General features: G+C 29.3%; 2 protein-coding genes across 3 annotated transcripts in view; both read left to right on the forward strand.

Moving 5' to 3' along the window:
• The window catches only part of LOC107453305 (putative ammonium transporter 3), a 69,700-nt gene extending 67,604 nt beyond the window's left edge, over positions 1-2,096 (forward strand). The window contains exon 9 of the mRNA XM_087160878.1: positions 1,599-2,096. Coding sequence (XP_087017004.1) covers positions 1,599-1,997 — 399 coding nt within the window. The 3' untranslated portion in view covers positions 1,998-2,096. The remainder of the gene's footprint in view (positions 1-1,598) is intronic.
• Positions 2,097-5,643: 3,547 nt separating this feature from the next.
• LOC107453315 (extracellular serine/threonine protein CG31145) overlaps positions 5,644-27,548 on the forward strand; it is a 40,340-nt gene continuing 18,435 nt past the window's right edge. For both annotated transcript variants that reach the window (XR_015432997.1, XM_087160879.1), the window contains exons 1-2: positions 5,644-5,793; positions 24,093-25,008. Coding sequence is in view for 1 of the 2 variants with exons in the window: in XM_087160879.1 (XP_087017005.1) it covers positions 24,647-25,008 (362 nt within the window). In the remaining variant the exon portion in view is untranslated. The remainder of the gene's footprint in view (positions 5,794-24,092; positions 25,009-27,548) is intronic.

A 27,548-nucleotide genomic window follows, 5' to 3' on the forward strand; every position in this document is an offset into this window, starting at 1 on the left:
AATCACAAATAATCAGCTTTTGTAGTCATAAATCACACTATTAATTTATTTCAAGTTTTCGTGAGACGCCCACTATAATTGTTGACGTAAGCACTATTGAAACTGAAATTTGCAATCCAAATCGTAAACACAAATTGTTGTAGTTAGCGTGATACGCCCCAATGGCGGTAGTAAACAAATAAGTCTGTTTTCAAATAGGCATCACATTTTGTGGCACAAAACTTTGTCACTGCAATATCTGGACACAACAATAGTTGTTGTAGATCAAATATAACTTTATCAATTCACTAAGAAAGAAATCATACCTGTAGAATAATTTTACTCCATCAATCCTTATCTTATTCTGATACTCGGTGACCGTATTCCTGTGAAAATTCCCATCAATTCAGGACTCACGATCAACTACCAGGACATAAGTACTATAAAGTGGTGAATGATATAAGTCAACGAATTATTTAGAAATAGTGGTGGATAAAAATCTATGAAATTGAATTTATTAAACCAAGAATCACAATTAATAAACTACCACTTGAAAATATATATTTGCTGTCTGGAGCCAATTGCCATCTCTGTAAGTGCTGTTTCATACCTGCCAACTCTTCCGGAAGATTTTATTTCCATATTTAAAGTGGTAGCATTACTCAGGTTATTCCAATTAACTTTTTGAACTATAATGATAATTATAAATGAGTTTGACCACCACTATATATAAATAATTTAAATAATCACAATAAATATATGAAAGCATAATAACATACCTGCCAACTTTTAATCCCTTCCATTATCATTTTTCCCAGTGGTATTAGAATGGAATTAAAACTTCAATTTTAAGCAAACAAATACGTTGCATTTGAAAAAACTTAAGTTGACAACCATGAGAGTACCGCATATTAATATATGTGCTAAATTTTTGAAAGAATAGTGATGTTCAAAATCATTTAAAAATTAAGTTTATAATAGAAAAATAGTATATATTAACTACCACTTTAAATATGAAAATAAAATCTTCCGGAAAATCCAGAAGAGTTAGCAGGTTATAATCCTTGCGCAAGCGAATTTCATCGGGATCAAAATATAAATATACCTATTTTTGAGCCTGATTGTTTTTCGTTTATTGTTTTACAACCACTCTGAAAATCCATTTTCGGAAAGAGTGAAAGTTGGCAGGTATGCTGCTATATGTATTCGTTCATGCGTCAAATTGACGCTTGTTCGTAAAGATATGTATTTAAGAAACGTCCGTAAACCTAGTGTTAAGGATTCCAAACTTGACATCGCTCACCTGACCAACTTATGGGGACCATATTTTGAGAGCCATATACCCCTATCCGTTGCGGGAAAAAAGTTTGATTATTCAGAGAAAGTACGTTTTTTGTGTCTGCACTAATTAATTAGCCTATTTGAGGTCCTCCTCTCGAACCATTAAGATTGTGTCTTAATAAATTCTCATAAGTGTTTGATTATCTGTAGTTTTTATAATATATTTATAAAAAAGTCATATTAAAGTATTTGCTCATACTCCGGAATGGTATTAATCCATTTATCTATAAAGAATCTACGAATGATTTTAGTACAAAAATAATTATTTTTGATTTCAGGTCATCAATAAATTCGTCCCAATAAGAATGACACCCGAAGAAGAAAAAGCTGGTGCAGATTTAGTTGAGCACAACATTCGTTATGAGTACGACGCTAACACTAGTAGCCACTTTCCGAAGTTGGACATTGCAACAATCAACACCATTAAACTGTACATGGAGACAGCGCAGAATCGGAATTTAAGAGGAGGCTCCAAACCTCCTGAAAAACTGAATTCAGGCACACAGACTGAAAGTTCCTCACCGCTGAAAAAACCTATTATATCAGACTCTTCGACTGGTTCAACAACAGTTGTTATTCCAAACGATGTCAAGATTGTCCAGGCAGACAGAGATGTTTTTGCTGCCTGGATGTCTGATGATGAAAAAAATTTGATTGCTAGTCGTACTGTTAAATGATAATTGTTATTTTAAAAGTGTATTAGCCTTTTTTAGAATGCAATGATAGTATGTAATATTAATTTATTTTAAACTATAATAAAGAGAGAGACATAATAGTTTTAATTCTGACTTTTATTCTAATTAAGATAAACAGTCACTTTCTAGATCTGAAGTGTTGTTTTATCACCTTAATACAAGAGAGACTTATTCAGAAGGTTAGCAAATATTTATTCACCATAGCAGTTTTATTTTTTCATTCAGAATTTGGTCATCCAACATATAAAAAATAATTTATAATCATCTTGCCTAATCGATTCATTATCGATTAAGAATAATACTACAGATTATCCCCCCCCAGTGACAGAGTATTATACTCTGAAACGACATAATATTTCACATAAAATTTTGAATATTACACTATTTACATCATTGATAAATATTATTTTATACTAAACAACCTTGCTTAGTTAATAATGTTAATAACAAGCATAAGTTGCCAGTTTTGCTGGAAAGTGTACATGTCTTCCAGATCTAGTCGCAATTTTGTCGGGTTTCTAGGGAGAATGATTTTTTTCTGTGCGTAAGAATTTGGAAATTCCAGATTTTACAACCCGTAAGTTTGATTCAACCTTCTCTGTAGTAGGAATCAAATATGCTGGCTTTACACGGTCTATGGACACAGTAGATTGCCTTCCTTTTAGTTGAATTGTAAGGTTTTTAGCTGACAGTTTCAAAATCCTATGTGGACCTGTATAGGGTTGACATAAGGGAGTTTTACAAAATCCACTCTTAAAAACACGTGTGAACAAGTGCTTAGTGAGGGATTTACGTAAAATGTAGTTCGTCCATGAGCAGATGTTGCAAGTGGATTGGTGTTTGAATAATACTACAGATCTCAAAGACTTCACTTCTTGTTAGGGATGGTGCTACTGTGGTTTTTGGATGCTCTGTTGCCAAAAAATAAAAAAGTCACAGTTTTTTTGCAAAATTTTACGAGCCCAGATAATGCATTGTAGTTTTTAAATATTTAAAAATTAGACCACAAACGTCTTTCCGCTATATTGACGTTTTGCTCAAATTTCAGAATAAACAAAGATAGGGTAAAGATAGGCTGAACATGACCTAGCAATCGCGAGTAACTGTTGCAAACTCACAGCAGTTATGAAAATAGCATATAGTTTGCAAAAAACACTTCATTTCATGCGACATCATACTCTCAGAGTATAAACAACAACACGCTTCTTAATCCAAAATGAACTTTTAGAGTTCGTAATCGAGTTCTGTTTAAGTAGTTAGAGAAATTCATATTTATTTATTCCAAGTGTATTTTTTTCTGTTACTTCCTAACATTAAAACAAAGCATTGGCTGTTCAGACTCAAGTACAAATATTGTTAACTTATTAAGGTTATTTTTGATCGAACTGCTTTGTTTCCGAAAAATAAATCCTAAAACTGAAAATTATTAAAATGTTAATTATGGATTCAAAATTATTAAATTTACTTTTTTAATAGCCTTTATCGGGTGGTGGGAAATATACTCACCAAAAAAAATAAAGTTAAAATTCAATTTAATTTTGTCTAAAAATCAAAATGAATTTCATTCAAACTCAAGAATAAACACATACCTGCCAATTTGTACGGTCGTTGAAAAAGCTTTTGCAAAGTGGGAGTAAACCAACAGTTAAGTTTGGAAGAACTTTCTATAAACAAAACAATTAGGACATCTACAAACATTTAGCCAACAAATGGATCTTTTCAGCATATTTTTCTTTTAAATTATAGATTCACTGTAGAAGATTAAAAAATTTTTTTGAAAATTTAAACTGAAAGATTTAATACGCCAAAACGCTAATACTGGTGACAAGCAAATTATTCTTTAAGGGCCGTACAAATTGGCAGTTGTGCTAAACACATTATAGTATATCAATATACGAGTTGAAAAGGCACTAGGCACAGATGAGTAAAACAATCAGAGTCCTAATTCGAATTCGGAACCATTGTGATAACAAATGTTGCGATTTACATGGATGTCAACTTGGAAATAACGTTTTCCCACAATACTTAGAAGGTTTAGAAATAATATTTCAAATTTAACTTGATTTTATCCACCTTTTAAGTAATTCACTGCACGAGTATCAAGTATTATTATATTTAAGTCTCTTGTATATAGTAGTGAGCAAAATCAAATTAATTAAATCACTAAGAAAATGATAAAATATGAAATTTACTATCACTATATACACGCAAAAAAGCAATCAATAAAAAAAAAGAATTTCCTGAGAAATTGGGAGAAGCTTTCATGTATGTGTTCATTGCTTTCTGTGAAGCACAGATGCCAACTTGTTCCCGACACCAAATATATATTTTAAAGTGGTAGTTTATCAATTGTGATTCTTGGTTTAATAAATTCAATTTAGTAGATTTTTATCCACCACTATTTCTAAAGGATTTGTAGGCTTATATAATTCACCACTTCGTGAACTTATCTCATGACAAAATATAACCCGGCAACTGCTTTTTTTCTATCATGTGAGAATAATGCTAAAACTTTTAATACATCATTATTTTTTTTTAAAGAAAAAAACAGTAACTTAAGCGTGTCACTATAATAATTTATTTTGCTGAAATAAGACCGTGCTATAAAATATAAGGTCTTAGGAATAACAGGAGTCTAGAAAATTGAAGATATGTTCTACTAAAAAACATCCCTTTTATGTAATAACTAGCGGTACACTGCATGCGTTGCAACGCTTTCAGTGTGAATTATAATTTTGTATTTAAGTGTGTAAATGAGATTGGCGATTGTGATTTGAAATGAGAATTTTATTTAATGATGAAAAAACTTGTGATAGTCTCAGCAGTTAATTCTCTAGGATATCGCTAGTGCATTTTCAAACAGACATCTATGTTGATGCACATGGACCATGAAACATATTTTGGATGATGGTCTGAAATAAGTCTGGATCAACGGCGTTACGACATATTTCTGCTGATATGAGCTGAAAAATTTGGCATGGTGTGATTTTTTCAATTAGCTAAATCATGTGGCAATCCTCTTTTTTGCCATTCAATACATCAAACACCGTGTCTCTCCAAAAACATGACGCTTCGCAATGAAACCAAGTATAGAGCTTAATTTTTGTTTTAACTCACGTGCGGTAATGCATCATGAAGATCTGATGATGTTTGCCTTGGTTACAAAAGCTCTTTAATTTTAGCCCAAATGGGATTGCAAGTGAATGTAATAAATAAATTTGGCTGCCCATATGCGCCATCATATAATTTGGAATTTATGAAATTAGATAATAATATGAGATAATTTTATGTATTAATTTATAGTTAAAGCAAGCTATATAATTAGTAATAAATTTTTTCATAGATTATCTAATATCATTTTTTCATAGATTATATAATATTTCACGATTATCTAATTCAAGATAGATAACATTTTAATAACATTGAAAAGCTACTGAGATTAGAAATACAAACAAAATCATATTTTTCAGTTGATATTCTTTATTAAGCTTCATATATAAGAAGAAAAAAAATTAAATCAACAATAAAACCTCTTTAGCTGATAAAACTGTCGTTTTCCCGTAAGCATTTCTAATCGAATCTGCGGATGATAAGAAATTAAGAGGTCACCGATGAAGACGTGAACTTCGAACGATTTTGAAGTAAACTTGGCTGATTCAGCTACAGCTTTACTCAAGACAGGCATTGATTACGGCTTTTTATCTCCAATATATGCTGCTTTTGACACGTTGATCATTTTAACGTGTAAACTTCATAGAATGGATATCTATGTATTTCGGTAAGTATTCTTTTTTTTTGCATAAGGAGCTGTATAAGATGTGGGATTAAGATAATTTTACTTTACAGGCTTTCTACATTGAAATCATAAATAAGCCTCTGAGGAAATAATTTACTAACATCTTAGATGCTGTAAGATTGTAATGATAAACGTAACGGACATTTTCTTACGAAATTCGTAGCTTTAACTAATAGCATAGAAAGTGAAACATTGCACTTTTAAAATTTTGATTTTCGCCTTTAGACTTTCCAGCGGTTATTTTTCTTTTCACAAAATTCTCATAATTTGTTCTGCAATTAAAAAATTTCACGAAATGATCTCTTAACATGGTACCCAATTTTTAAATATGTAAAAAAAATTCAAATAATTTATAATTCGCTTTTAAAAGTCTATCACAAAGTATCCCAGTCAATAATTAATTTTAATGTGATGTTATCATACTTTACTCCTTTCCGGAAAAGTGTAGACAGTCTGATAACACTTAATCCAAAAAGATAAAATAACCCTTATATGTGTAATACTATTTGCAGCTAAACATTACCAATTAGAGATGGGTCGAAAGTAACGTAACAGTGACATGTCACAGTGACTGGAGCAGTCACTGTGACAGCCTGTTCCAACCAAAAAGTTGTCACAGTGACTGGAGCAGTCACTGTGACAAGTCACTGTTACTGTCACTGTGACAAAAATCACTGCTACTGTGACTGTGACAAAAATCACTGCTACTGTTACTGTGACAGATTTCACTGCTACTGTCACAGTGACAAATTTCACTGCTACTGTCACTGTGACAATTATCACTGCTACTCTAGCTGTTCCAAATGCCACAGGTATATTCACTGCTCCAAAAAACATACTGAAATACCAGTGAATATTGCCGGCCGATGCTCCAGCTCGTACCCTGCGAATGGAAGCATTTTCGTCGCTTCTAAATTCAAGCTGCTCCACTCTGAAAAATTTTGCTGTTATTTTTGATCAAATATCATAACGGAGTTCAGTCTCTATTTTAGTTTGAAAAAAAAAAGAAATTAAAAAAAGCCATGATTTCTATTTTTATTTTGATAATTTTTATAATTTAGTATTAGATAAATTGTTCGATAATAGAAAAATCTGAATAGTAATCTTAATACAATATTATATATTTGAACAAGATATAATTCGAATATATAATATTTTTGTATATATTCAACCGTAGCTTAGTTTATATTCATACTTGAAATCTAAAACAAATTATTATTTTTATTGATTTTTCTTCTTTAAAGGGAACTGAATTTTCGGTCATAAATATCAATTATGCAGCATATAAAAAAGTAGAAGAAGAAACAGATATTGTTTAAAGATTAGAATTTTTTACATCAAGTTTCCAGACATAGCAAACATTTTTATTTATATCTTAAGTCGTGAAAAAAAAAAGGAAAAATGTTATCTTCTTTTTTCCCCCTTAAATCGAAAAATTAGTACAAGTTACTAAATATCAACAATGTAACAATCAACAATAAGTAAAAATTTCAAGAAATATCTATAAATATTTAAAAGTACGTAATAACAATTTAATTTTTTGTAAGCAATGTTATACTCGGACGTAAAGTGTATAGTGGGTACAATGCCGCGCTAGTGTTTGAAAGGTCTGAGGTTCGATGCCTCGGGAACGCAAGTGTCAATTTTTACATTTTTATTTATAGATTTATACCTATCAAAATTTTGCGGCTAATATTTTCTATTAAATTTATTCAAGCAACTAAATGCAAGTCGATATCAGTTGTATACATAAAATTTTAATTTAAATATTTTTTAATAAATTATTTTATGATTTTTTAAAAAATAAATGGTAAAATGTCAGGTTCAAGAAATCTTTTAAAATGTCTACTTTAATGGATGAAAAGTTTGTTATAATATTTTATATATAATTAAATACTTGATTTTGAGAAAATTAATTTTTTAAAATAATAAAACTAAAAGTTTTTATATAAATAAATCCCATTTCACATCCATTCAATATTTATATTCTCAATTTAATATATTTTCCCTCATAAATATCAGGATTTTCATATAAGTTATTATGTTTATAATTGTTCAATTGAAAACAAAATCGAAAAAGGTAACAGCAGCACTTTTAGAAATGTATTTCAATAATAAAAATATTTTCTCGGGGTGAATAATTCATGAAAAACTATTATATACAGATAACTGAATATACAAGTATATCAAAATTTGTTACAACCATGAAATGAATGAAACTTGCAACACTTCTGCGAAAAAGACATAAATAATTGCTTTACAATATATCTTATTATTTATTTCTATAATATTCGTTAAAAAGTTATTGAAATTTTAAGTAATTTTTTTTAAATAATAAGATTTAAAAAAAGAAATTCCGTTCTCGCCCATTTTGTAGAGAGAAAGTCTAAGATCGATATTTATAGCGATTAGAGCCATGGCAACGAAAAAAGCCAAAATATAAATTCAGTTAAGTTTTGGAGTTTTTAACGCTTTGGTGATAATTCACTTTTGAACTATTTTATTTGATTTTCTTATCCTTTTTTCTAGGGTATTCGTCTATAATACTCTAGTAGAGTTCAATTATTACTCATAGATTCTTAATCACACATCTATGCATGCCTAGAAACATATTGATAAATTGTAATTTACTGAAATAAATATAAATAACAATTGCAAAAAGCAGTTGAATTTTTTATATCTATTAGAAAAATTAAAACATAGTGTTTATTTCTCCTTTCCGAACAGCAAAATTTTAAAAAAAATGCTTAGTGGCGCTATCTGTTGGCTTTTATAACAGATCCTGGTGTACGAAATTAATGCTACCAGCCAAGGATAAAATAAACGCAAAATTATGAAAATATCTAAATTCATAACAATAATCATAACAAAAAAATTAAATAAATTTTTGTTTTCATACCACGCATTCTTTTCTTTTATAAAGGAGAAAAAATCTTCATAAAAGTTTGAAAAGCTATGAAGAATTTCATTAATACGGTGATATTTTTTGTTTGACAACATTACTAAAAATTTACTTGCGATTAAGTTTTCATTTTACTGTACATTTAATGAAGAAATCAGTATTCTATAATATAAAATATTGAATTAATCTCATCATTCATCGTTTTTAAATGCCAATAACTCAACTACAAAAAATTTGAGATCAGATTTTCACTGTAATATCATTATGAAAATATTAGTAACGAGAAGAATTATGAGTTTTAATTTAATATCTTATCTGAGATAAAAGCTTTGATTTTGTTATTTTAACATTTTACAAGAATTAAATAAGGTCCCATATTAGTTATTAAAAACCATAGTACTAAATTGCGTACTGCGATATACATTATTAAAAATTATCTCTTTCCATAAGAATGACTCAGTATAAAGATTAATTATTTTAATTGACTACATTAAAAATTGATGATATAGATTAATTTTACTAAAAACTAATTACATCGATTAATTTTAGAATAAAAATATTATATCGATTAAATTAACTAAAAACTAATCATATCGATTATTAACTAAAGCACTTAATCGATTAATTTATACCAAGTTTTATAAATAAAAACGATTAATCGATATAAAATATCGATTAAATCTATATCGAAATAATAACAGTCACTGCTATTTGTCACTGTTACTTTTGGGTCCCAGTAGCAGAAGTAACAGTGACTGAAAAGTAGCAGTTTTGCCCATCTCTATTACCAATCCACTGTAAATCAGTGAATATTTTACTTTATAGAAGGTCAGTCAAAAAGAGCCTAGTAATTATAATTAAAACTCCAATTATATAAGCTTACAAATTATTTAAAAATAGTGGTGGATTAAATCTACTAAATTGAATTTATTAAACCAAGAATCACAATTGATAAACTACAATTTTAAAATATTTATTTGCTGTCCGGAGCAAATTGGTATCTTTGTGTTGACATACTGTTTTTACATAGGAAACAAATGATGTCTCCCAGACGTCTTCGTATGTCAAGGGGTTAAGAATACGAGATTAAGTATACCTCTTCAATAAAGATACACTATCTGAAGTTGTAGTTGTTAACCGGCCATCATTCACTATTTCCGAGAATGGAATTTCAAAGTGGTAGTAAAACAATTATAGAAAAACTATCTTACTGAAAAATCTATATTTTAATTTGATTGAAATTTGTTTTCGTATATATTATTATGCTTTTATATATTTGTTATAATTAATTACATATAGAGGTCATCAAACTCGTTTATAATTATTATTAAAATTCAAAAAGTTTAATGGAATAATATGAGTTTGTCCTTCACTTTAAATACGAAAATGAAATCTTCCGGGAAAACCGAAAGAGTTGGCAGTGATGCAGCTGTATACCTATGATTAACGAAAATTTTGAAGTCTTTAAAGTTTACGATAACCTCATGAGAAAGGTGTCACCGATTTTCAAATTTTTTTAAGACTATGGCCATCCTGTATTTTTTAGGGTAATTCTGTTACTCAAATTTTAAAAACACAATTTCCTGGTTAAAACAATAAACTAGAAATAATTATATTTCTTACACATCGCAAAAGACATGCGAGTTTTTTTCCCCTACTGGATAAAAATTAACTATAAATTAATTGTCTCACTAGCTTTTATCTTTTCGTAAAAAAAAGCTAATAAAAAAACCGCGTCCTGGATAGAAAATGCTGGGCTCTAACAACACCTCCTAGATCATAAAGCCTCCACATTTTCTTATAAGTAGTCTGCGTAGACTATTTAAATTGTGAATCAGTTTTGACAAGTAAATAAGACAAACCAATTATATTCTTAAATTAAATAAATTTTAGTAATATATTTGCTACCACTTTCTTATATTTACTAGATTTTGAATTAAATGGTTCTTTCGTAAACTGGTTTCTTCTTCACCTTTCAGTTGCGCTTCGGCGATTTATTATTTATTCCCACTCATCTGAATTAGTTAGAGTCCCTAGCGGGGCTGATGCTAAGATAACCACCACATATGAGTATGAGTTTAACCTCTTAGTGGTCTGATCAGACTATCTATTAAAAACCATGTTATAGAACAGAGGTGGCCAACCAGCAGCTCGTGAGCCACATGTGGCTTTTTGAAGGATTATTTGTGGCTCTCGATAAATGTACCCGAGTTCCCTTTTCATTTTTGTACTATTATGACACAAAAAGCATCTGGAGAATTAGAATTAATAAAGATACAAGAAGATCAAGCTCTACAATTAAAATATAAGTCGACGTCGATTACTGAATTTTGGAAATTTGTACCAGAATCGAAGTTTCCTGAATTAAAAAAGGCTGATTGTAGAATTATTTCAATATTCGGAACAACGTGAACGTTATGTGAATCATTTTATTCCATTTTAACAGAGATGCCAACTGCTCCGGTCACGCCAAAATAATTTAAAAAACGGTAAGTAACTGCAATTTACAATTTGCAAACATGTGAATAATTTTGTTAATTTTTAAAAGGTTTAACATGTCATAATTGTAATGAAGTGGTGAATATATAAGCCTACGAATTATTTAGAAATAGTGGTGAATGAAAATCGACTAAATTGAATTTATTAAAACGAAGAATTACAATTGATAAACTACCACTTTAAAATATATATTTGCTGTCCGGAGCAAGTTGGCATCTCTGCTTTAACCCTTTCGCGCTGACTGTCACAAATACGTGCCAGCATAAAACCGTATCAACCAGGGTAAAAAGATTGAACTGGTAATCAAAGTAATTCTTTAGCAGTTTATTTGTGGGCGGATTTATAATTGTTTGATTTATTTAATTCACCATTACTTAGTTCAAAATAAAACAATTTAGTTATACTTTGAATTAACATTGATTATATATATGATTAAACTAACAATAATTAAAGTAAAAGCAAAGTAAGTCTGTCAAATTAGCAACGATTACATTTAAGTTACCGTTTTTTATTTAATTACAACTTGATTCTGATTTTGTGCGAATGCTTTTCTGAATCAACCGTCCCCAAGGGGTTAAAATTCGTGAAATCCAAAAACCGATCAGTATAAACTAACCAGCATCTCAAAGAATTACTGAGAAGTGCTGACACCAATTATTCACCAAATTTTTAAGAATTATCAAGGGAAGTAAAATAAATGTGTTTAATTTTTAATATTTAAATTCAATCCACAAATTTTGTACTTTTACTTATATGTTCTCAATAAATATAATTTATGTAAAAAAAATTTTAATACCTTTTTCATACCTTTTAAATACGTATTTAATTGCGGCTCGCGAAAAATTTCAAATTTTGAAAAATGGCTCGACTATTAAGGAGCTTGGCCACCCCTGTTATAGAAGTTATAGAAGGCGATGGCTCTAACAGGTCTTAAGACTAAAAAATTGGTGACTGAAACAGAACAGGACATATCTCGATACTTTCATATATTTATATACCTGCCAACTTTTGCTCTAGACGAAAATAATTTTCTCAAGTGGTAGTTGAACTACGATTATGGGCAGAAATATTTTTTATTTCGACAGAAACTAAACACGCTATAGTTTCATTATCATGGCTTTAGAAATATATTTGATATGTTTTTTCCGTGTTTGACACTCCCTTTTCCTCCAATTTTACATCCACTTCACACATTACCCCATTATGTCCCTCAAAAATCTGACTAATCAGTTACTGAGATTTGATCTAATGTTCTAAAAGTAGTCTGTGTGACTAGGCTCTAGCAAGAAAATTATAGTTACTAATTGTAATTCTATTGGCATTTAACTACCAATATAAATAATTTGATAAGAGTTTGCAATATTACATAATATATAAGCTTAATTTTTGTAAGAATAGTGGTGATCAAAATCATTTAAAAATTAAATTTATAAAAGAAAAAAATAGTATATATTTATTACCACTTTAAATATGAAAATAAAATCTCCCGCATAATTCCGGGAAACTTGGCAGGTATGAGACAGTTTTTCTTTTGTTTCTTTACTGTGAGATATGGTTATCAGTCAATCACAGATTGTTACCCCAGTGACGTAACCGTGTTAGTTGAACCACTGTTTATTTTTAAAAAAAAACAAAACTTTTATGGCCTGCAAACTATTGCCTTTCTTCAATAATTTTTTTACTTGCAAAAACATTCATGACTTCTTTTGATATTTGTTCTCCAAGTATTATAGCACGATTCGACTTTAAAATTAATTTTTAAATCTTATTTTTGGAAGAAACCAAAATACTTAATCAAAATATAAGAATAAATGCAGTAATAAAAAATACATTATATGAAAACGTAAACTTTTAATTTAAAGAAAATAGCTCTGTTTTGAAATCTAATTATTCTGCTTCTTTTTAAAGAGTCCCCGATAGAAAATTGTTGTTAAATATATCAAAGCGTAATCAATAAATCGAGTTAAGAGGAATATTGTAATAATGTTTGACGTAATTTGTTGATAAACAACATTATACGCGGCTTTCAGTGAATCTGTCTGATAGGAAAGCTTGCTTTCTGTTTCCTACTTCAAACTCCCTTTTTTCTAACAAATTTATTGTCTAAAACGTATTTTTCGTAAAATACGTATAATATTTCACAGTGAACAAGACACTAATTTGGGGTAAAACATTTAACAGTAACTCAATTATTGCATTTTCGATTGTTACTTTAGAACATAAAGTGCTATTACTAAGAAAATATGTCTTAAATGTCTTTTGATAAAATAATATCAAAACAGGCGCTACAGCAACTGTTCCAATACATATATATGATCGCCTATCAAACATTCTTCAAATCTGCCTGTTTACAAAGAAGAACTTATTGAATTTATTTTTATATTTCATGTGGTGACAAAATTTGTATAATCACATTTTATTCTTTAAATAAATACAACTTAAAATGATCTCGATTACCATGACATTTGAATAATTAAAACATATATATGGTAAGTTTGATGCCATTCTGAAAGTGGTGGCCTGCCTGTGGACTTTGATACAGATGCCATCAATACAGAATTACAGAAAAACAACGTTGAAACCTTTAAAATAGTGCAGTTTAAGAAGAGAATGGGAGAGGCCTATCGGCTCCTTCCACTCTTTCTCATAATCCTAACATCAACGGCGAATCACCAAAGAATATTCGAAGTCAACAACATACAGCAGATTCCGATCAAAATCGAAAGATTTCGAGGAGGTCGACGACCTACACAATGTTACAACTGCCAAAATTATGGACATACGCAAAGCCACTGCAATGCGCCTGCAAGGTGTGTAAAATGCGCTGAAAACCACAGGTCTCATGAATGCAACAAAGACAGAACAACACCTCCAAAATGCTGTAATTGTTACAAAAACCACACAGCCAACTATACTGGGTGCGAGACCCGGCCCAGCAGAAGGAGCCCTCGAGCAACATCAAATTCAACGCCTAAACTTACTCACCGATTAGTGTCATTAATCAAAGAATTACAGGAATTGCTCAAAAATGAAGAAGTGCTACGTCTTCTGCGGGATATCATTGGGGAAACATCTCAATCACAGTGAGTTCTATTTTTATTTCCAAGACTCTCAAGTTAAATTCACTGAACTTTTCACAGTAGACTTTTACTTATGTTAAATTAAATTACATCAAATTTTATTTTCTGAAAATATAGCCAATTAATGCATATGTATTTATCAACTTATGCACGTTAAATTCTTTTGCAAATTCTATTGTATTTAAGGAACAATATTTCTCTAATAAAATATATTTACTGCATTTTCTCCAAATATGTTATTTTATCATGAATCAAGGTATAATTTATCTATATTCATCAATTATGTTCTTCATTTTTAAAAAATCAATTATTGTACATATCAAATCATGTTATATCTTTATTTTAAATTAAAGTCTACAATCAATATTTCTAATGTTATGTAAAAACGTCAATTTGTCATATTGAATTTTTCATTGTTTTATTATTTCACAAACGAACGGCTTGATTTTTTTTATAGCTACCACAATGTATTCGAATGAACTTCATTGTATGTTATAATTAAATATGTGCTAGTTAAAATATAGAAATTTAATTAGTGAAATATGTATCAATTTATGTTAATATTTATTTATGTCAACTTACGTATATATATGTCAAATTATGTTTATATTTATATATGTCAACTTAGATTCGATGAATCAGATATTCAAATGTTATATTTACTCAAGCAAAGTGCTTGTTTTTCTATTAGCTACCACATCGACTGCTAAATTCAAAATGTTATTACTATAAATTTTCTGTAAGTTTCTAGATGTATGGGATAGGGGCCGCTAAGAGGCCCAGGTGCCCAATTTTTGTAAATAAAAGTAAAGTAAAGTAAAAAAGTTCTGAAAGTGTTTTTAAAGTGTTGCTTAAATTTTAACAAATTACCAACATGCATTCTTAATTTAATAGGCTTTATCCTACAGCTAAGAAAGCCCTTTTTTGAAACGTTGGACACTATATATATATATATATATATATATATATATATATACCAACTAAATTATGTGTAATGTATATTTGATTAGTTAAATTGGTGCAGGGTTCCCAGTCTCTAGATTATTTTAAAGCGGTAGCAAAAATTAGATAAATCTAGATATTCTAAGCTTCCAATAAATGTTCAGTTTAAAGAAAGTATATATGGGTGAAAAATATACTGTCGGAATAATTTCGTAATTTTCAAATGAAAGCTAATTTTAAGTTTTTTTCAGTAGACTTGAAAAATCTTAGCAACCACTCGTTTATTTTTTTAAGTCGTGAGACCGCGCTGTCAACCGTAATTTAATTAATAAAATTAAGAATAATGACTTCCAACACTACATAACTTACATATATATATATGGAGCATATTCGATGCGTTAATATAAGTCAGTGTTGATAGATAATTTAGTCAAATAAGTTAGACAGCTAAAATGTTTTCATTTTTTTTCGGAAAAAGAAGTCTTATAAGATCGTTGCAGTTCAAAAAATAATATATTAATATATTAAAAAGTTGCAATTAAAATGTTTCTCTTACGTAGTGGTAGTTTAAATGAGTATTTTTTTTTCCTGAAACAATTATTAAAATAAAATATATTTGCTACCCATTTATAGTCTTAAAAGGAAAAGTAACAGCCCTTTTGAGTGCGAGCAGATTTAAACAAAATTTTACTTAAATTGTTATCAGGCTTAAATATTTAGGGAAGCTGGGAGTTCCGGGTTGGCAGCTACAGCTTTAATGCTCGAATAAACAGATGTTCCTTTTGTTATTCATCATAGCTTTGGTTAAAGATTATATCAAAACCGTGATTTCAAAACAGAATACATGTTTTTTTAAAACAAATAATAATAATAATAAATGTTTTTTTTTTTTTTTTTTTTTAAAGATTTAACGAAAGTTTTCGCATTTAAGTAAATCGTTTGAAAATTGGGATGACAATCAAATTTCGTTCTATTCAAAATTATTTAGAAGTTTTAATTAATTTCATTTTAAAAAACTAAAGCAATCGTTCCATTTAAGAAAACTGTACTTTTATTACTTATTAACGGTACTTTGATATTATTACCGAAGCATTATTGAAATATTTTCACATATTTCTTTGCACCTGATTTTCTAGACAAGTTGGAAGTTTGTTCAGGCATGCGTAATCCTCCGTGCAACACTCTATTTGCATATAAATTCGTGACTGGGTCATCAATGTTATGAGTACAAATAAAAAAAGAGCACTTGGGCACGCAGAAAGATTGAAAAAACAAGAAGAAAAAAACGAGGAAAATTTAGTAACTCGTAATACTTTGATGAAACTAAACTCGAAAAAGAAGCAGACAATAATATTTATTCGGCATTTACTCCAATAACTTCTTTTTTCATGATACCAGAGAAAATAATTCATATTTTTCGCGATTTTGTATTTCCTAATACAAGTCAAAAGGTGTTCATATGTTGCGTTTTATTCCATCAATATAAAGTAAGTTATGTGATTATTAGTGCTTCATTAGTTATATTTTAAAACAATATCTGAATTGCCGATTTTATTTGATTAGAGTATATTGAAATAAAAGGGAAAATTTTTTTATGTGACATGACGAACCTACCAGCTATAATAATAGTAGTATTTATAAATTTGTAATAATGGAAGTAAATCTATATTAATAATGATAGGAAATTTTTCAATCCTCTTATTTAAGAACAATCTCAGTTGCCAATTTATAGATTTGTTTATTAAAGAAGACTGAACTAAAAGTATACCCTTTTCATGTGACATATTTATGAGTTATAATAATAGTAGTATTTATTTATGTTATGTAAATGGTAAAAATGTAAATTTATGTAAATGGTAGTAAATTTATGTTTATAATCGCAGGAATTTTTTTACCATCTTATTTAAGAACTATCTTACTAACAAATTTATATACGTAATTATTAAAGTAAATTGCACTAAATGTGTACCTTTTATAAGTGACATGACATATTTATGTGACGTGAGGTTCGTGATTAGTAATAATAATAGTATAAATTGCAATTTTTTTATAATGGTTGTAAATTTATGTTAATAATGAAATGAATTATTTTATCCCTTTTTTTTTTAAGAGCAATCGTAGTTGATATTTTTCATATTTGCTCATTAACGTAAAACTAAATATGTACGTTTTGTATGTGATATGAGGTACTTATAAGTACTTATACAATAGCAGCAATAGCAAACTCATAATAACGGTAGTAAATTTATCTTAATAATAATTGAAATTTTTTTAACCATTTGCAGGGTCCTTACAATCCTTAAAAAATTTAAACGGTTAAGTCAATATTGTAGTTGGAAAATAGAAATTTCTTTTTATTAACCTTTTGACGCTGATGGGATACCGGTGTCCTTCATATATATATATTTTTCTGACTCTCTAACTGCAAGTAGAAATATATTTAGGTATTATTTAATATTAGATTATCGGAACTGTTAGATTATCGGAATTATATTTGCACTGAAATATAAAATCCAGAAAATTCGAAAATTGTTTTTTTTTTTCAATCATATTTGAAACTTTATAAATAATTGATTTTGTAAATTAAGGAAATTTCAATGATGAATAACTGTTTTTCATTTCTAAAAATTAGCAAATAAGTGTTTTGAAAAAATTTGAAAAAATTGTCTGGAAGTGAGGCATGTTAGGAAGATTTTACCTTTTAAAGCAGAAAAAAACATCGATATTTCATGCTGTATTTCATAATCATTATTGAAAAGCGAAATAAAATATTATTTCTTATTTTGATCTAAATTAAATGAAAATTCTAAGTCAAAGGATCAACCTTGTTTTTATATATCACGTGAAGTAAAAAATGATCACGATTTTTTTAAAATTTAATGTTCAGAATCAGAGCATGCTAAATCTACGTCATTATATACGAGTGTAAGAGCGAAAAAAGTTGGACATATTTCTCGCATAACATATTTGGACATATTTCTCGCTAAGCATACAAACATCAACCCTCTTTATTTAATAAGGATAATATGATATTATTATTACTATAATTATTTTCACGCTTCTAGCTTGCTCTGGCAAATGTCGGTATCAAACTTTTGCACTCCAATGTCCCCACGGAGGTATTATCAACATTCACCACTTTAAAATTAAGAAATTTTGTATCATAATAATTAGTAACCACATTAGTTTTTAAAAATGTTAAAATTGTATGCCAATTGTGTATTTTAAATGCTATAGTGCCGATATCAAATCAACCAGCTTTTAAAAGTACTCGAAGTGTTAAGGGTTAACACGTTGGTGTTGTTTAACATTCAGAATCAGAGCACGCTGAATGTCATTATCTACGAGTCTGGGCTCGAAAAAATTATATTCTGGCATATTCCTCGCAAAACATACAAATGTCAACATTCTTTATTCAATAAGGATATATATGTTATTATTATTATTATTTTCACGACTTCTTACTTGCTCTTGCAAATATCGCTATTTATTACGTTTAAGGAAAAAAATCATAATAAAAATGTTGTTTAACATTCAGAATCAGAGCACGCTGAATGTCATTATCTACGAGTTTGAGCTCGAAAAAATTATATTTTGACATATTCCTCGCTAAAACGTACAAGTGTTAACATTCTTTATTCAATAAGGATATATATGTTATTATTATTATTATTTTCACGTCTTCTTACTTACTGTTGCAGGTATCGGTATATACAGAGATGCCAACTGCTTCGGACACGTCACAACAATTTAAAAAAAACGGTAAATAACTACAAAGTAAATTTTGCAAATACAGTAAAACTTGTGTAAGTTGACCACTTGTGGTGCATTGTTTTAGTGGTCAACTTAGACAAGTGGCCAACTTATAGAGGGGGTGGGTCATTGTTTACTTTTTCGCTGCTATAAATGTAATTTTTTTTTTTACTTGACTTAAAAAATTTATTCAGAAAATATGCAAATGAATATCTTAAGAAATGCGTTTAAACCTGAATGAACTTCAATTTGATACATATAATTCTAATATTTAACTAATTTTTAAAAAAAAAATTATTTCGTTAGTTATGCATGTGAAGTGTTTAATAAATATAATTTCGTAAAATATCAGAACACGAGAACGTGCAATTTGAAAACTTTAACAAAATAAAATTATTTGAACACTTTAAAATTTATTTACTACACTTAAAGATCAAAGACCATAAATAAAGGATCAAAGCATATTTCAGAGCATTCATTTATTCAAATGCTCACTATTGTGACTGGAAGAGCAACTTTTCAACTAACATACCTGTTTTCAATGAACGGATGAAAGAAATGATCAAAAGCTGACCCCTTACAGTTTCCCCTGATGGTCAACTCACAAAAGGGTTTAGATTAGCTTTTTACACTATTTCACCAAACAAGAGAAATTTAAACACACATTGCCCAAAATGACAGAAAATTTTCTGAAATTTTTTTTTCTGGTCAACTTATGAGGGTTTTATAATAGAATTCCATAATACTCCTAGACAAAATTGACTTATTTCAGTGGTCAACATACAAGATAGACAGGTGGTCAAGTTACAAAGGTTTTGCTTCTTTATATTGTGTAGGAAAAATTCCGTTCCTGATAATTGAAGTCAACTTATGCAGGTGCCCAACTTACAAGGGTGGTCAACTTGGCAGGTTTCACTGTATTTGACCATATATGGCAACGTTACTTTTAAAAAGTAACGAGTAAAAGTACAAGTATTTTTTAAAAAAGTAACGAGTAAAAAGTAAAAAGTTCTTATTTTAAGAAGTAACGAGTAAAAAGTACAAGTAAAAGTACAAGTACTAAACAAAAAAAGTAACGATTTAAAAGTACATTTCTAGGAAATCGAAAATTCAAAGTAACCTAAAATTTTATTGAATAATATTCTTATGTTCTTCAATGTTTTTGCAAAATTGGTTTTATTTATTTAATTATTTTTAATTTTGAAAGTTATGGACATTAATTTACTTTCAAATTCGGAGGAATGTTATAATATAATTTTGTGATATAATCGTATAATATAATTTTAAAATCAAATATAATTTTAATATTAAACTTGTTATGGATTTGCACTAAAAAGAAATTTTACCTATTGATTTTAATTTTTAGTTTATTATTTTTATTTATTTAAATTACCATTGATTTAAAATTGTTTTACTCTATAGAAACGCGTTTTAAAAGCACAAAAATAAACAAAGCAAACATGGGGTTTCAGATAGCTTTGTGATCTTTGAGCTGGTAAAAAATTATTGAATGTGCAGTATAAGTTGAAACAGAACAGTCTACAGTTTTATTTGTAACAATGGCTAATGCTGAAGTCATGCGAGAAAATCATTTTCCGAACATTTCTGCCAAACGGAATGATTAAAATTTGTAAACGAATTGAAACAGAATCAGCGGCTTTAGTATCAGCGGCTAAATTAATACCTTCGAGTTTTCAAGAGTTAAAATAGTAAAATAGTTTTCAGTCGCACAAATAGTTCCGAAGTTCTTAGAGATTTGACTGGGCGTTGTTTGACAAGGTCGGGCATAAACATAATTTTAGGAAAAAATGTACGAGGTAAAAATGTATTTAGTAAAAAATGTATTAAGACAAAAATGTATTATTAGTGAGATCAAAAAGAAAATTGAAAAACGTAATAACAAAATCCAACAATTTTTATTTAAAATGTATTAAACAAATGCATAAAACTCGAAAATGAATGAAAATAACTTCTTAATTAATATTTTTATTCATTTTGCAAAATAATTGCATTTTGACAGCACTTTTTTTTATTTTTTTTTTAGAAAGCTTACCGAGTTTTAGAAAAAAGTAACGATTTCATTCGACATTTCCGTTACAAATACTTGTACTTTTTCCCCAAAAAAGTAACGAAAGTACAAGTAAAAGTACTAAATTTAAAAAGTAACGAAGTACAAGTAAAAGTATGTACTTTTTACTTGTACCGGCGGTACAAGTAACGAAAGTAAAAGTACTGCCATATATGTATTTGACTATGTTTGCCTGCTTTTTAAAAGGTGTAGCATGACATAGGTACTTACTTACTTACTTTATTTACAAAAATTGGGCACCTGGGCCACTTAGCGGCCCCTATCCCATACATCTAGAAATTTACAGAAAATTTATAGTAATAACATTTTGAATTTAGCAGTCGATGTGGTAGCTAATAGAAAAACAAGCACTTTGCTTGAGTAAATATAACATTTGAATATCTGATTCATCGAATCTAAGTTGATATATATAAATATAAACATAATTTGACATATATATACATAAGTTGACATAAATAAATAATAACATAAATTGATACATATTTCACTAATTAAATTTCTATATTTTAACTAGCACATATTTAATTGTGACATACATTGAAGTTCATTCGAATACATTGTGGTAACCATTAAAAAAAATTAAGCCGTTTGCTTGTGAAATAATAAAACAATGAAATTTAATATGACAAATTGACTTAACACTAGAAATATTGATTGTAGACTTAAATTAAAAATAAAGATAAAACATGATTTGATATGTACAGTAATTGATTTTTGAAAAATGAAAGGCATAATTGATGAATATAGATAAATCATACCTTGATACATGATGAAATAACATATTTGGAGAAAATGCAGTGAATATATTTTATCAGAGAACTATTGCTCATTAAATACAATAGAATTTTCAAAAGAATTTAACATGCAAAGTTGATATATATGTATGCATAAATTGGTTATATTATCAGAAAATAATTCTTAATGTAATTTAATTTAACTTAAGTAAAAGTCTGATGTGAAAAGTTCAGTGAATTTAACTTGAGAGTCTTGAAAATAAAAGTAGAACTCACTGGGATTGAGATGTTTCCCCGATGATCCCCCGCAGAAGACGGAGTACTTCTTCATTTTTGAGCAATTCCTGTAATTCTTTGATTAATGACACTAATCGATGAGCAAGTTTAGGCGTCGAATATGATGTTGTTCGAGGGCTCCTTCTGCTGGGACGGGTCTCGCACCCAGTATAGTTGGCTGTGTGGCTTTTGTAACAATTACAGCATTTTGGAGGTGTAGTTCTGTCTTTGTTGCATTCTTGTGACCTGTGGTTTTCAGCACATTTTACACACCTTGCAGGTGCATTGCAGTGGCTTTGTGTATGTCCATAATTTTGGCAGTTGTAACATTGTATAGGTCCTCGACCTCCTCGAAATCGTTCGATTTTGATCGGGATCTGCTGTATGTTGTTGACTTCGAATATTCTTTGGTGATTCGCCGTTGATGTTAGGATTATGAGAAAAAGTGGAAGGAGCCGACAGGCCTCTCCCATTCTTTTCTTAAACTGCACAATTTTAAAGGTTTCAATACTGTTTTTCTGTAATTCTGTATTGATGGCATCTGTATCAAAGTCCACAGGCAGGCCCCGGACCAAAACCTTAATATATCTGGCTTGCAGTGTTATTTCAGGTTTGCTGGGCGGATCCCGTACTTTGTCGGTATCCTCCTTAGGTTTTGTTGTCGGCAAGATAGTGACGTCATCTGTTGAATTATGTTGGCTAGAAGAAGGACAGCTGTTTGCAGATATGAGTGTAGAATTATCTTCAATTGTTTTGATTGCATTTTGCTTTTTCTTCTTCTTTTTTCTTTTCTTTGCAGGTGGTTCTGTGCTATTGTTAATATTGATGTCCGTGTCTGTTTCTGTATTCGGTGTTGTATTCAGGTTTTCATCTTTATTTTCCATGGTTATGTCTTCAGTGCTTGGATTAATTTCAGTCATTATTGATTCGAGTTGAATGGAGTTTTTATTCATCTCCTTGTTTTCTTCCGCTTGAAAGTTTTTCCTCTTCCACCTGACGTGATAAGCTGCATTTGTCAGTTTTAGGAAGTAGGAGTATTCATAGTCTCCAGAGTAACTTGATCTTATTTGAATGAGCAGTTTGCTAAGTAATTTATCTAAACCAATCAGCTCCTCTGTATCAAACTGAGTGTAAAACTCTACAATATCGTCAATATGTTCATGTTCAACTGGTGGAATATATCTTTTTGAAATCCCACAGGTAGCAATGATTTCTTCTAATGACGTGGATTCTTTGCAATGCGACGGTGAATTACGAATGGAGAGTGAGACCTTTCCACCACGAGCTGTTTTATGATACGGCATGACTTGAAAAAACAAAATGGCGGGCTCAAAATCCAGACATTAAAATGGCCAGTTGTCAGTATTGTCTCTCCCGACTCAGGAACCTGACGAGATCAAAATCTGTATCACTCACCTCGTAACGTTCAGGATAATCAGCATCAATTCAGCATAACCGGCATCGCAAGGGAGAAGAGACCGTCAGTAGAGCATGATCAGCATCAGTTATCGGCAGCGTTTTCGCATGGCAGAATTTTTCCAATTTTGATGACATAGGTACTCTAAAGTGGTGAATTATGTAAGCCTACGAATTAATTAGAAATAGTGTTGGATAAAAATTTGCTAAATTGAATTTATTATACCAAGAATCACTATTGATAAACTACCACTTTAAAATATATATTTTCTGTCTGGAGCAAGTTGGCATCTCTATATTTATTACGTTTAGTGAAAAAAAATCATAATAACAATGTTGTTTAACATTCAGAATCAGAGCACGTTGAATGTCATTATCTACGAGTCTGGGCTCGAAAAAATTATATTCGGACATTTTTCTCAATAAACATACATGAGTCTGTATGTGTTATTATTATTATTATTATTATTATCACTATTTCTAACTTGTTCCGGCATATATCGGCATTTGTTACACATAGTGAAAAGTAATCATAACAAGAAATATATTTGGATATATATTAATTATCGGTTTTATTTTTATGTTCATAGGTTTCGATGGTTATGGAAGAATAAATAGAAAATCAACATTATAATTTATCGAAATTAAGCTCGAGTGCTACATACATATGAAAGAAAAAATTGTAGAAGAACTGAAAAGAAGTTAAAATTTAAAGATTTTTGAAGCTGAAAAATATTATTACGACAAGATGCGTAATTACACAACTTTTATTCTACTTAATTCTTAAAAGAAATGAACTTTACAGCAAGGAATAATTTTTTTTATCCCACTTAAATTTTAAATAATTTTAACAATATTATTCAAATTATAAGATATTATAAATTAAAATATAAGAGGATCATTTAAAATTTTTAAATATCAGACAACACTAGCATTTTTTTATTTACTTTTTTTACATAAATATGTAAACAAAATATTCATAAATAAACAAATATTCCAATAATTTCCATTATAAAATCATTTAATGTAATATATAAAAGTAAGAATAAATTAAAATTAGAGTTTGTTTCTTTTTTGTTATAGTTTTAGGATAATTTAAAAAAAAAATTCATTTAGAATAATTTTTTTTTAAAAATTTCAAGTTATGAAACTAAAGCAACGTTTATTCATCGGTGTAGCTGGAGCTGCTTTGATAACAACAGCAATGGTAATAACTATAACTACATACTATTACAATGATTCTACGCAAATGCAAAACTACGTTAAATATGTGCACAATTTCATACCCAGTATGAGCCAAAGATCTCTGCAAAAAACAGTGAATGAAGAAATAGAAAGGATCGAAACACCGAAAAAAGAAAAGAATATTAAGATTCGTCTGAGGAAAAAACTTAGAAAACGTCATGGAGAAGCTAATGTGACTTATCCAGATAGCAACCAAGCGGCCGAAGTGTATCTTTCAGAAAAAGAATACGAAGACCTACTTAAAAATCGAAATTTTCTAAGGTAAGTTCTGTTTTTTAATGTTAGCCCATCTACATCCTTACATCTGAAAGCCTCACACGGTTTTTTTCGAAGTAGTCGGTGCAGACTGTTAAAAAGGGAACCAGTTGCGCGCACGAACCCAAATTCTTTTTTAATCGTAATTGGAAAAAATTCATTTATATTTTAATAATTGAATTTGCTGTGGTTGTGCGTGTGCGACAAGTAAATAAGAAAAACCAATCATATTCATAAATATCAAAAAATTTAATAATGTATTTACTACCACTTTTTTAAATTTACTAAATTTTGTGTTTAATGACTCGTTTGTTCCATTAATTTGTTGTATATCGTATCTTACCCTTCTATCTAGGCGAAATCGTGTGGAGGCTTACCATCCGGTTGCCTGAATTTGACCTGAAAATTTAAAAATTTCAGTTAGAGGCCAGTAGTAGACTCTAACATCTTAGTAGCCAATTTTTCCTCGAACCTGATGAGTCGGTGACCGATATAGATAGGTCCTTTTCATTAAATAGCCATTTTTGCACACTTGAATTAGTTTATACTTCAAGAAAAAATATTATTAGAAATGATTTACGGTTATAAAAAGTTAATTAAACTATATATATATATATATATATATATATATATATATGACATAATCTAGTTAAACGTACAGACTTTAAAGAACTTTATTAAAAAAATTTGGGGAAATAATTGGACATTTTAATTATGTAATACAATTTTGAAATACGTAAATTGTTAAAGAACTCTATTTCCTAGTCCACTATTAAATCTCTCCTTCACAAATTGATGAATTCGTAAAGTTCAAAATTGTGAATGGTCCCCATTCAAAATTGGACATTTTAATGAAAATGTATTCTTTCTGTATTGGCGTACTTTTATCATAGAAAAAAAGTTACTGGTTATTTAGAGTTGCCATTTTTTTTTTTTTTTTTTGGCCCACTACGAGGTGAGTGGTTATTTTCAGGTCTTGATGACATTCTTGTGAGAACCTCATGTATGTTTTACAAACAAACTATTAAGCCTATTCAAAATATGATTTTAGAGGTATTATTCTAATATAGGTCAATGGAATATTAGACTAGGGCAGTCTGAAGAAGATTGAGTCGGTTATCAAACAGTAAACCACTGACAATAGCTAAAACGGCGCTCGTAAACATTAGGCACCGCATAGATATAGATTAATTAATGCCTCCACACGGTTCTTTGAAGGTAGTCCAATCAGACCACTTCGAAAGTAAGTTACATAGTGAAAGAACCATTTAATATGAAATCTATGTTTTAAAATTTGTTTAATTTATGAATATGATTGGCTCGTTTTATTTACTTGAAAACCACTACAGATTCTATTCTCAAATATATATGATAAATTTCTCTCAAGTACTTTTTAAATAGAATTTGGGTTCATGCGCACAAGTGGTTCAGTTTTGAAATAATCTGCGTGGAAGCTTTCTGATATAGGAGGTGGTGACTAAATACGACACTCAGGTCGTCACGTGGATGCTAATTAAACACGGTGTACACATTGGTTCTCAACTCAGCAATTTCTTTCGAAACTTGAGAAGGATACAGTTATCCATTAGAATAATGTTATCCAATTCGAACGAAATTATACAAGATATAGTAGCGAGCCAAGATGGCTCAGGGGATAGAGCGTTCACCGCCCAATGTGGTGAACCATCACCTCCTACATCAGAAAGTCTCCACGCGGTTTCTTATAAGTAGTCTGCGCAGATTATTTAAAAAGCGAACCACTTGTGCGCATGAACCCAAATTCTATTTTAAAAGTTCTTGAAAGAAATTTATCATATATATTTGAGAATTGAATCTGTAGTGGTTGACAAGCAAATAAACAAACCAATTATAATCATAAATGAAACAAATTTTTAGACATATATTTGCTACCACTTTCTAATTTTTAATAGATTTTATATTAAATAGTTCTTTCACTAATTGGTTTACCTTCATAGTGGTCTGATAGAACTACCTACAAAAAAACGTGTGGAGGCTTTGCATTAACTGAAGTCCTAGTCCTAGTGTTTTGATTCTATTGGGCACCTGGGCCGCTAAGCGGCCCCTATCCCATTCATCTGGAATTTTAGAACAGTTTTGGTTGAGCAATGAGGTAAGCAGGCAATGGAGTTGCTTTTATGAATGTTTCAAGTTCTTTGCTTGAAAGGAATCAAAAATAAATAGAGCAGCTTGCTCTAAACTGTGTTTGTTTGATTTTGGAGTTGTTCAGAATTGTATCAGCATGAGTAAACGTTATTTTCAGAAAGGTTGATGCATTAACTGAAGTAGTGGTTACTAAACATTAAACTGTAAAAATTTTAACCGAAAGAGTGGTAGATAATTAATGGTGCAAAGAGGAACCTCCGAGTACAAAGTGTTAAAATAAGCTTAAAATAGATTTTTTTCCTTACGTTAATTAACATAAAAATTCCTTTCTTCATCGTATATATATATATATATATATATATATATATATATATATATATATATATATATATATATATATATATATATATATATATATATAT

Source organism: Parasteatoda tepidariorum, chromosome 4, assembly GCF_982258835.1.
Source record: "Parasteatoda tepidariorum strain Cologne lab strain chromosome 4, Ptep-v5.0, whole genome shotgun sequence".
Taxonomy (NCBI): Eukaryota; Metazoa; Arthropoda; class Arachnida; order Araneae; family Theridiidae; genus Parasteatoda; species Parasteatoda tepidariorum.